Raw genomic sequence first — 12,680 nt, 5'->3', positions numbered from 1 at the left:
CAACTAGAGATTATTTGCGATAAAATATGAAGATAACTAGGTGGATATTTTGGGAGATAACTAGGCCTTATGATTTGCCAAGAGCTTGAGAGATTGAGGGGGTATTTTGGGATAACTAGGCCTTATGCTTTGCCAAGAGCTTGAGAGATTGAGGGAGACTAGAATTGTTTCTCCATAATTCCTTGCTTGATTATATCAATAGAGTCTACAGATATTTATGTTCCTTCTACTTCACCTCTTTTGCTAAATAACCTATTTGGGACTAAATAAATTGCAAATACAAAGATAACTGAACTTATAAAGATAACTGGGCCCCGTCGGCCCAGACAGCCCGTTGGCTGCCCATGACAGGTAGTGGATAGGTTAGTCTATGGAGGAGTGGGTTCAGGGTGTTGGGCCACTGGGCAGTGCTATTTTTGTTAGTTTCATGCTACACAACTATCTTGGCTTTTGCTCAACTTAAGAACATCTTTATTCTTGAGTTCTGTTGTGATTTATACCCTGCCTTTACGGTATGCAGGTTTCAACAAATCCTAGTGCTGTTGGGGGCTGCAGCTGCAAGAGTTCTTTCATGGTGAAATAGCTTCAATGTTACCTTGAAGAGATCAATAACCAGAAATAGCATTCTGTAGCGGAACATATGCTTTGAATCTGAGTGTACAATTGGTATTTTTTGGTAGTTCTGAAGATGTTCCTTCTTGAGTTTTGTTACTGTTAGCAATATCATCACAAACTGTGTGGTTCAATCTGTATGCCTCTAACTTGTGATAGTTGTCTTATGATGACAAGTTTGTGTACATGTAATCTTGTGGCTATTAGCATTTGACTTTATGTTGCTTCTTACAAAAATGCTAAATAAGAGGAACATTCTATTGTTGTATTGATATGACTGAATATACTGAGAATTTTTTTAGTCTCAATCCTCAATAATTCTGTGTCTCCATGTAATAATATATTTCCACATGCTTGATTGTGAAAATGTAATGATAATGCTACCATGCCACTACTCTCCCCATATCTCTGCATTCTGGTCTGTTCGGATGGAAACAAAGTGCATGCTGTTTTTCAGGCTGTCTTCAGTCTTTTGGTAGTGTGTGATGCTGAGGACGACATGGAGTTAATTGTATATTTTTGAAGGTTTTGGTGAACTTTCTGTTAAACCTCACGCATGTTGGTGGGTCTCCTCATTGTCTTCATTATGTGAGTACTTGGCTGTTTTGGCATAAGTTACTCCTGTTTACAATTGTTCATATGTTCGTAAAAAAAATAAAGTTTATAATTGTTCATATATGATCCACAAAAGTAACTTCGTATTTGTCAGAGGCCAGCCTTCTTTCTCCTCTTGGGAAAACCTCTTCTGTCAATAATTCCTTAATCTTGTTCTATGACCTATCCCAGCTCTAAGATAATCATCTGTCATGATTCACGCTAGGCTTAAACTGCCAATAATTCCTTAATCTTGTTCTAATTGTCTTGATATTGCATATCTTCGCAAAAAAAAAACAATTGGAGTAGTGTTCAAAGGCTCTCTTTTGACTTTGAATGCATCAGATGTTCAGTTCTCCAAGTTCATCACCTAACTAAAACATTTTTGTCCTCCGTTTTGTGTAAAAAAAATGGATGTGGTATGTTTAGAACTACAAAAATTCACTATCCCCGACCTATTTAGGTAACCAAATGTGAGTCTAAGGGCACTCACAATGCAGACTCTATCATGGAGTCTAAAGTTATTTATTACCTCGAACAATGTGGACTTAGAGTCTAAATAAGACTTGGAGTCTTATTTTTTCTACCTCTTTCTTCAATAAATATGCTGCCACATCAGCAAAATACCATAAATAATATGTAATTAATTGTCTTGGACTCTGTGATAGAGTCTTGCATTGGGAGTGCCCTAATTCCACTAGAACAAAACACACAGGACGAATTGGGTCAAAATTAGAATATTGATGGGCTAGTGCATTGCAGACATTGAGGTGGATCTAACGTCCCATAGGGGCAAACCTGTCGATGACAGACAAACCAAACTACGGCTAAGTCCTCAATGAAGACGTCCATGTCATCTATGAAGGGAGGTCCAGGGTTTGGGAAGGATGAGTGGAGCTCCATTCCTTTAATGAACAAGGGAAGACGGAGAGAGGGAGGTAGGGTATTTCGGTCTAATTTTTTGAGGAAAGAACAAAGGGTAAGAAATGCCATGTCTCAAAGGCCCATGACATTGTAATGGCACGATTAGAATATCGTGAAATTGTAATGGCATAGATTGGATTAACTTTTTAATGATAAGTTTCCTAAGCTCATAGCAAGTTCTTTCTATTTGTGAGATTTTCTAGATGTGTCTTTTTTCCCGTCACTTCTTGTGAAGATTAACGTAGTGGCCCAAAAAATTGCCTTGAATTAGTAGTAGTAAAATAGAAGATGTTGCTCCATGGGGTATGTATATTGATACACATGAGAATTGAAGAGCTCTTGGAACATTTGTATTATTTCGAAATTAGTTTTGAATGATTTAGTATCTGAGAATATTTTGGCAGACAAGAAACCATTCACTGGTTATACATAATAATTTTTATTAGAATATTAAGAATGTATATTTATGTACTTGGTGCTTAGAGCAAGGGGGCTTATTGGCCCAAACGTTAACACTATGTAGAAATCTAATATAAAACTAAACATTCATCAAAAGTAAGCTTTTGTGTTTGCCTAGGGCAAAGTGATGGCTGTGAATAACATTTTTTTATTTTGGCTGTTTACTTTGAAAGATCCTACATCTTAGTAACAACTTTAAATAAGTCATGTGCAGGTGCTTCATTATATTGTGATGACATATGGAGTATAGAAATTTGGGACATTATTAAATGTGCAATTCCTTGAAATTCATGTGGTAGTGGGATAATCAAAACAACACGTACAAAACATGTTGCTGAATCATATTATATTGTTCCTCATATGGAGATCATGATTATGAATTAAGGTCTCTTCGCCCTGTGGACTCAAAGAGGTTTTTCCTTATATATATGGAGATCATGTCTACCAAATTGTTGCAGATGGTAGTGTGGTGATTTGGAGATGAGGTAAGACGAGATGGAGACGACCTCACTAAATTACGGACGTTCACCAATATTAAATCGAACGATCAATTTCAGACATACTTTATTTGAAAAAAACTCTCACCTCTTTCTTCTTTTGGCAACCAACCGCACATGCGGAGCGCTTCTTCCATACTTCTACATTCATGCACGTTTTTAAGGATGACTGTAGAAAAAGAGAAATATTCATTTCAAAATACTATAACTTCAGAACGGCGTATCTTTTTTTAATTTCGTGATGTGTTCTACACGACAAGACGAACAAAACTAGACCCCACTTGCACATGTTTCAAAGATTTATTTTTTCTACTACCAATTTATGTATATTAACTTACATCATATAACTTATGCCATGAAGGTTATAAAATATAACTTATGCGAAAAACTTAAAATCTTAAGAGTTATAGAGCACCTTTTATGTATAAAAAGTCATTAAACACAAAGGAACGAATTAACTAACTTGTACCAAAACTGCAAACACAAAAGTCATTAACAGACACATGAATAAACCAAATTCTAGAAACACAAAAATTATGAAACACAACTTATGTAAAGTTAGATATATAAGTTATATTTAAAACTTATAAGTTATATAACTTGATGAATGGCTTAGATGTAAAGTTAGGTGTATAAGTTATATTCAAAACTTAAATGTACAAATTAGTATCACAACATATTAGTAGAAATATGCTAAGTTATATGTTATAAGTTATTCTTATAAGTTATAGCCTATAAATTATATGTTATTCTATAATACACATAAATTACTAATAAAATAAAATTTTTCAAAACATATGTAAGTGGGGTCTAGTTTTGTTCGTCTCGTCGCATAGAACATAGTGATGCAAACGTAAATAAAAATAGATACACTATTCAGAAGTTATAACATTTTGAAATAAATGTTTTGCTTTTTTTAACATGACATCAGCGATGACGTCAACAAAAGGGAGAGAGTTAAGCTCTATCGTTTGTTGTTGGATGGTTTGCTGGGAAAAAAAAGGAAGTGGGAACGGAAGAGGAAAAGAGAAGATACGGTGGGATCGTTCGCGGGGAAGGAAAACTCTGAACGACCGGAAAAGTGGAATTGGGTAGAGGAGAGGAGGAAGAGGTGCGGGGGAGGAAGAGCAATTCAAAGGTTGAGAAACTTGTCGGATTCAATTGAGTTTGGCCCATGGTTAGTCAATCTAGCAATTGATCAAAGGAATTCCAAAGGCCTAGAATTAATGCTAAGTGGGAGCAGGATTAGTACCACATGGCACACTCACTAAAAAGGTGTTCAACTTAAATAGAAAGTTTGTTGGTGCTCCTATAGACAAGGTGAGAGGGAGAGTTGGGGGACCACACGTGCGTTCACGCTCATGGCCTTGGCCAGACCTGATGTGTTGGTCCACCTTTTGGACCTCAACACAATGGTCACATGGTCAAAGCAACGATCAAAAATGGCACGACGCATAAATGGGTGGACAAGAAAGAGCAAATAAATAAAGGTCGTGTTTTGTCTATAGTGTCTAGGTTCATCCCCTTGGGTAGGGGCGGCTTAATGGCAGCAGCTTTTCCTCTCCTATGAGAAGCTTGAGCTTCATCTTCTTCCTCATTCCACTATCTCTTGAGCTTGAGCTGCTCTCTGCGATCTCTAGCCTCATCTCCTTGCACGGATAAGGGGCTTAGGCGTGTTGGCAATAGTGTTCCCCTTGCCTCTAGCTTGGGTTCCACTCAAGCGTATAAACTAAACTCATCTCTAGCGCACATGACGATGTTTATGCCCCCTGCCTCCAACTTGGGTTCCACTCAAGGGTACAAATTGAACTCATCTCTAACGCACATGACAATATGTATGGTTCGACAGCGGATCCACATATGTGATGAATGGATTCTTATATTTGAATGTGTCACGTCATATCTGATGTTGTTTTTATGGATTAAAGCATGTCATAAAATGACTAAACATTCAACAGAACTGTTGTAAGCGAGCTCGATCTGGGGTAGGGTGCGGCTGTTGTTTGGACACATAGGTTTAAGAAAGGGAAAGAAATATGAGAGGCGAACAAGTGTCACCCTCCTTATCCTATTTTTTGACGTCCCTAAACCAAATACACAATAAGGATCATCCTGTCCACTCAACTAAACAAGAATGAGATCATCTCATTTAAGAAATTTGTTAGAGTGCACGGTTAGTTCCAGATCTAAACGGATATATTAACCGATGAACGCGGAAGCATAATTGACATAGAAGAAAATATGCAAATGAGAATGACACCGAGGTACAATATTTTTTAAACGAGGTTCGGCAATATGCTTAATCCTCCGGGCAATGACTACGGGCGCTCCTCCCCATAAACAATAGCTACACCGGTATTCGGGCGATCCCGCGGCCTCGCCGCCACCCAAACCAATCCCAAGTCGTCTCATAGTTACAACAAGGGTGGCCTCATATTTATGGCCCTCTAGGACATAGAGTTCAACTCCAACTCTATCCTAGCCCCTAATACAACTCAAGTTCAATGTAACTAAATATACACATATTCGATGCATATCTAACAAACTCCACCTTGGCGAATATGCACGCCATCTTGAAGCCATCCATGCACGAACCTCCGTGTACCAGGACTTGAGCTGTCTCTTCTGCCGCTCACTTAGAACGGCCTAATGAGGCTGATCCCACAGCCGCATCACCACCTGGATAGAACACCGCCACATTTGCATTGCCATCTTTGACTCCACCTTCAACAACGCTTCCTTTCAGCTTGTATTGGTGTGCACTTGACTTCTCACCAATCATGATCGTCTTGCCTCCATGCATGACTCTTAAGGTCTTCTTATCACAAACTTCCTGATACAACCAGCCTTCTTCATGCAATAAACCAAGCAAAATCAAATTTCTCTTTAACCCCGGCACATGCTTCACACCCTTAAGCAGTATATCTTCGCCATCATACAACTTGAACTTGATGTCGCCCACTCCTTCAGCAATATAGTCTGAACCATCTCCCAAGTAAGCAAAATCATTTTCTTTCTCAGTGTATGATGAGAATAACTCCTTATTCGATGTTGCATGGAACGAGCTAGCGGAATCTAACAACCACGCTTCACAAGACTTTTCACTTGACATCGTGAGAATATCGCCATCACTATCCGAGTCGTCTTTCTTCTTGTTGGCAATCACAACACTTATGGATCCTCCATGCTTCTTCAATTCTGGACAGTCTCTCTTTACATGTCTCCAACCCTTACACTTATAGCACCATGATCCCTTCTTCTTGTTGCCCCTCTTATCATCCACACCACGATCACCCCTGACTAGGAAAGCATCACCAAAAGACTCTTCTGTTGCATTATTTTTCTCCTTTGATCATGAGCAAGTAATGTAGCAACAATGTCCTCCACCTTGATGTCTTCCTTTCCATATGTCAGTGTAGTAACCAAGTGCTCATAAGACCTCGACAACAAACACAAAAGAATAATAGCCCTATCTTCATCATCAATTTTCACATCGACCTTCATAAGATCAGCAACCAATTGATTAAAGACATTGATGTGCTCTGCAAGATCTGACCCCTCCTACATCTTCAAGCCAAATAACTTCTGCTTCAAATATAGCTTCTGAGTCACCGTCTTGGACATGAATTGACTGGCCAAATTATCCCAATTTTTCTTCGGCGAAGTTTCTTCCATGACATGGTACTTGATCTGATCAGAGAGACACAACCTGATGGTCACACATGCCTACGTCTGCATCTCCTCCCACTTATCATCATCTACCTCCTCCGGCTTAATCCCACTGAGTACCTTCAAGATACTCTGTTGAGCCAACAGATCCTTCACCCTTGTCTGCCACAGCTTGAAGTTTCCGGTGCCATCAAACCTCGTCACCTCAAATTTGGATGTCATTGACGCCATCTGCCTGTTGCCACAGATCGCCGAAAAATCATGTACCTTATGAACGCCCATGTGCTCGCTCCAAGCGCACCAAGCACGTCACCCACGTGCTTGTTCCTCGCTGCAGCACACACGTCAATGAAACACACGTCTCCCGCACGTGTTGTGAAAATATGTCATGTCATCGCTGCCGTCATACACCACCCGTGCACCGTCATGCCGCTTGCAAGCCTCGTTGACTGTCCCGCCGTTTGCACACGACGAAGTCAACCCGCTTGAGCGTCGCCCATTGAAAGGTCCTAATATGGCTAGAGGGGAGTGAATAGCCTATTTAAAAATTCTACAAACTCACTAGAGCAAGAGGTTAGTAAATAACAAAGCGTAGCTTTTTGCTCTAGCTCTAATAGGGTGTTTGCAAGCCACCTATCCAACAATTCTAGTTGATATGATCACTAGGCACACAAGAGCTATGTCACTACTTACACTAGAGAGCTATCTAAAGTTTCTATATAAGTAAGTAAGCTACTCTAGTTTGCGGGTTATACCGCCGCGTAGAGGGGATGAACCAATCAATAATATGAAGTCCAATCACCGGGACAAATCCAATAAACAATCACAATAGAGACACACAATTTTCTCATGAGGTTCACGTGCTTGCCAGCACGCTACGTCCCCGTTGTGTCGACCAACACTTGGTGGTTCGGTGGCTAAGAGGTGTAGCACGAACCTCGTCCTCACTAGGACACTGCAAGAACCGACCCACAAGTGAGATAACTCAATGACACAAGCAATCCACTAGAGTTACCTTTCGGCTCTCCGCCAGGGAAGGTACAAACCCCTCACAATCACCGGGAGATGCCACGAACAATCACCAACTCGTGTCAATGCTCCTCCGCTGCTCCAAGCCGTCTAGGTGGCGACAACCACCAAGAGTAATAAGAAAACCGCAGCCAAATCGATCCCCAAGTGCCACTAGATGCAATCACTCAAGCAAATGCACTTGGAATCACTCCCAATCTCACAAAGATGAATAATCTATGAAGAAGATGAGTGGGAGGTGTTTGCTTAGGCTCACAAGGATGTCAAGTATGCTAGAATGCCAAGAGGGTGAGCCCCAAGCCGGCCAACACGTATATATAAGCTCCTCAAACAAATAGAGTTGTTGGCTCTTTCAGTGGGCAAAATACGGGGTCATCGGACGCTCAAGTAGGAGGCACCGGACGCTCAACCCCTGCGTCCGATGCTCTAGAAACAGCCACATGTTGCCCTATCCACTTTCGCGCATCGATCTCTAACGGTCACCTGCAGAGCACCGGATGCGGTTAAGTTGCCACCGGACGCGTCTGGTACTCACCGGACTAAAACTTAGGGAGGTCTGCAAACTCGCGGGGTCACCGGACGCTGAGCACCGGACCGTCCGGTGCTCACCAGTCTCATACCCAGAGAGTATTGCAAAAATGCAGAACACCGGACTCAAAACACCGGACGCTCCAACAGGGTCTAACCTACGTCTGGTGCCTAACCCTAGCTGAGCCAGGCACTGCCTGCACACCGGACACACAGACACAGCGTCCGGTGCCTCTAGGCCAGCGTCCGGTGGGTGTTGCTCAGCGAGAAACACTCCCGCGATTTCTCCAAATTTCCCACCGGCGCAATAGAAAATATGCATTTCATTTTCTCAAAAAGCGCCGAATCCCGCCTCGCAAGCTCGGCGGGAGGGAGAGAGGAACCCATCCTCTCTCTACCCTTCAAACTCCCCCTCCTTCTCAAAGTGTGCCAACGCCACAATGTGTAAACCAACATGTGCACGTGTGTTAGTATTTTCACAATAATTTTCTTCGAAGGAGTTAAGTTAGCTCACTATGTTCTAAATGCATGCTCATGAACAATGACACCTAGTGGCACTTGATAACCGCTTAGCCAAAGAATTCCCGTCTTTATAGTACGGCTATCTATCCTAAATGTGATCACACCCTCTATGGTGTCTTGATCACCAAAACTAAAATCCTAAGCAATACCTTTGCCATCTCCATAGGGTTTTATTTTTCTCTTTCTTCTTTTCCAAGTTGAGCACTTGATCATCTTGTGGTCATCACCATGATCATCACTCGCTCCATCACTTGGCATGTACCAACCTCATAAAGTCTACACATACTTAGGATAAAGGTTAGTACAAGGGTTTCATCAATTATGCAAAACCAAACTAGGGCTTTTTACCCGTTGTTCGTCTTCAACCGTCACAAGCACGAGTCACTAGCAGCTCCAGATTGCTTTGGATGCAATCTCCTGTGGACTATCCCTGCTTTTATGGAGTTTGAACGAATCAACACAGTTCCAAACAGAATTGGACTCCGCATGTAACCCGTGTAAGCCTGGGCTAATTATTTTTGTCTCTTGATCATAAACGGATCTTCTCCCAACCAGAAACCAACACGTACACCCTTGCCTCCTTAATTTATTTGGTCACCAAAACAAACACCAATAGCCATGCACATGAGTCTAGCATGGACACCTCATGGCAACTCCCTCTACAGAGCCATGCAAGATTCCAAATATATATTGTGCGTATACAAATTGTCTATCTTCCTTTCCAGAGATCTCACGCACATAGACCTTCCCAGATTTGAACGCCCAAGACGCATGTATGTACACAATTTCCTACAGAGACCATAGTGGGCCCACAAGTGGCCGGTTCTCCAATAAATACCAAAATCCAGCAAATCTTGATCAGCCATCTAGACTTCTGATTCGTACAATTATTGGCAACCGTACGCCAACCTGTTTGCAGCATTTCCTGGCCCACAGCACGGCACCATAACCTGAACTCTGTTTCCATATCGATCAAAAATAGAATGTCCTATCTCCTTGATCGCCAAGAGCCGCACGGGATCCTGCACATCACCATTGAGCTGAGCCATGTAATCGTCCACTAAAAACTTCTCCAAAATATACAGAGTTCACTGTGGTTTTCACCACCATCGTTGTTTATCCTGCAACGACCCCCCTTATCAAGATCAACCATCCATCATTCTGACCGCGAGTCGAAGCCGTTGTTTTCATCCATGACGCCTTCTAGCCGCACCGTCGAACCTAGCCGTCACGTCTGACCGACCCCTATCGAACAGCAGCCACCATCCGCCATCAACCCGATTTCCACGTCTAGAACGATCACTGTTGATTGCAGCCCATTGGATGGTCCGAGCCACCCGCTCGAAGTTTTGAACTCCACCGATCGAGTCGTCCATCGCCGTCATGCTCCACCTTGCGCCATGTCCTTCTCTGGGCACACCCGTGTGAGCCTTGCGCGGTGTGGAACATATCCATCGCACCTCACACGATCTTATTCTATAAATCTGGCTCTAGATACCACTTGTTAGAGTGCACGGTTAGTTTCAGATCTAAATGGATCTATTCACTGATGAACGCAGAAGCATAATCGACATAGAAAAAATACGCAAACGAGAATGACACCGAGGCACGATGTTTTTTTAACGAGGTGCTCATGGTTACAACAGGGGTAGCCTCATATTTATGGCCCTCTAAGACACAGAATTCGACTCCAGCTCTATTCTAACGCTTAATACAACTCAAGTTCAACGTAACCAAATATACACATATCTAACAAAATCAGAGATAGGGTCATCTCATCGTAGCTATCTTGAAACCAAACACAACCACCTTATATATTGGAAAGAAAGAGGAGATCTTTTAGATAGTGGATGGCTACCCGTGCAAAGTGGAGAGGAATAGGTCAAGGTTTTGTCCAAGCACCTCGATCCCTCGAAAGGGACAAACAACTGCACTGAGCATGAACTAGTCCTCCTTCACGGCTGCATCCAGGCCAGATTGACCGCCTGAGTCTCCGACCGTGGTGGTCGTGGTCACCAACTTGTCATGGCAATGGCCGGTGTGGCGTGCCATTGACGAATCATACCACAATCCCTGATAAACCATTTGCTGCTCCATCTGTCCAGGCGAGGCGTGCATCTGGTCCTGGCTTTAGAGAGCACAGACGCCGTGATGATGGAATACTTATGATTGTTGCTGCTCTTTTCTCTCCTACAGTGCTATTTTTTTATGGAACGTTTGAAGAGCACTCCATTGGTAGGACTTCTGTTTTTCAGGTCTTTTAATTTTTCCTAAGAGCACTCCATTGGTAGGACTTCTGTTTTCCGAGTCCTTTTTCCTTTCGGGCAGCGCATTGAGTGACACCGCAGAGTTGACAATCATTCAGTGATTCACGCCTTATTCGATTTGATGAGAATTGAAAACGATTGAAAGAAATTAAGGGGATTAACTGAACGAGTCTTTGAGATCATAAAAAAGATGAAGGGTGTAAATTGATGTAAAAAAGAAATAGCGACCTCAAAAATTCATTGCGCAATGCGGCTCGACGAGTTTGTTAGGTCAATCTCAATGAGGAGTTTTATGACAAAGTTACTCTACAAGACTCTCTCCGTCTACCTCTCTCCAAGATTAACATGTTAATTCAGTAATTGTGCTGATGTATCACAATATTAAATCAGAACGAAACATGTTTGAAACCTCTATTGAAATTGGCCTTCAACAATTTTTATCCCAAAACATGTCTGCTCAGTTAGTTTTACTATCCGGTTCAAAAAAGAATATAATTTCTAGAAAAATGTTAAGTAAAAAAAAATTAAAGTTTTTACCAAGTTTATATAAAAATACTGATATTTATCGTACTAAATAAATAATATATATTTTACAGTATGTTTATTTGGAGTCAGTCATGTAGTAAAATTTTCGTAAAATTAGCTATTTTAAATTTAAAATAGTTTAATTTGAACTAGACCTATTAGATTATTTTTTGAGTCGGTGGCTGGCATCCGGAAGGATGGCAACGTACGAGTAGCAAGAACACGTCAACACAAGGACATGAATGATCGGTTTATACACTTGCAACAGCACCTATCCTACCATCGCCCAGAAACCCAGCAATGCCAGTACAACGTGTGCCGTCGCGGAGACGCTGTCCGTGCCTGCCCCCCGTGATATCATCTGCCTGCCTGAGCCTGACGGCGGCCAAGAAGACGACCTGTTGCTGGACGGGCCGGCGGCGTGCGCTGGAGGGCTGCTTGCGGCGGCGGTCCCAACGGAGAGGACGAGCTTGCCCATGGCAACCAGGTTTTCGGGTGCCATGGCGTGCACGTCGGGAGCTCCTCTAGTGACGGAGGACCCGACCTGCCACACCTGGTTCACCACCTTCATCCCCTTGTCCAGCTGCAGCGTGGCGTACAGCCGGATCCTCCCGCCGCTGCCCACGTCTGCAGCGAGGTCGGCGGCGGGGAACGCGATGGGCGTCGAGGCGGCGCCGACCGCGTCGTAGCCGGTGATGTTGTAGGTTCTGACGGTGGGCGTGGACGAGGACGAGGAGGCGCCGCCAGCGACGAACGCCAGCAGCGCCTGCGTGCCGACCATGCCGCCGCCGTTGCCAGCAGTGGGGTTGATGCCCCAGGCCACCCACCCGCCGGGCGCTGCCGGCGCGGCCACGAACGCCAGCGACAGCGACGCGTCGGCGTAGTATGTCCAGTGCAGCGCCGCGCCGAGCTCCGGGAGGTCCTGGCACGTCACGTAGGTCTTCCCTGATGGGAAGACCTCACTAGTGCACGCGGACATGGCCGCCGGCAAGGCCAGAACGAGCAGGACCACCACGAGCTGGTGCGCCGTCGTCGTACGCCACCGCTGCGGGAA

The 12,680-nt window shown here is 43.3% G+C and overlaps 2 protein-coding genes across 2 annotated transcripts in view; one reads left to right on the top strand and one right to left on the bottom strand.

Annotated features, from left to right (window-relative positions):
- Positions 1-920, top strand: part of LOC8069870 (iron-sulfur assembly protein IscA-like 2, mitochondrial) — a 3,620-nt gene extending 2,700 nt beyond the window's left edge. The window contains exon 4 of the mRNA XM_002445335.2: positions 521-920. Within this exon, the coding sequence (XP_002445380.2) occupies positions 521-583 (63 nt within the window). The 3' untranslated portion in view covers positions 584-920. The remainder of the gene's footprint in view (positions 1-520) is intronic.
- The window catches only part of LOC8069869 (auxin-induced in root cultures protein 12), a 1,203-nt gene continuing 374 nt past the window's right edge, over positions 11,852-12,680 (bottom strand). The window contains exon 2 of the mRNA XM_002444156.2: positions 11,852-12,663. Within this exon, the coding sequence (XP_002444201.2) occupies positions 11,898-12,663 (766 nt within the window). The 3' untranslated portion in view covers positions 11,852-11,897. The remainder of the gene's footprint in view (positions 12,664-12,680) is intronic.

This window comes from Sorghum bicolor, chromosome 7, assembly GCF_000003195.3.
Source record: "Sorghum bicolor cultivar BTx623 chromosome 7, Sorghum_bicolor_NCBIv3, whole genome shotgun sequence".
Classification (NCBI taxonomy): Eukaryota; Viridiplantae; Streptophyta; class Magnoliopsida; order Poales; family Poaceae; genus Sorghum; species Sorghum bicolor.
The sequence above is the reverse complement of the archived record's forward strand: the minus strand, read 5'-3'. Positions and strand labels throughout refer to the sequence as shown.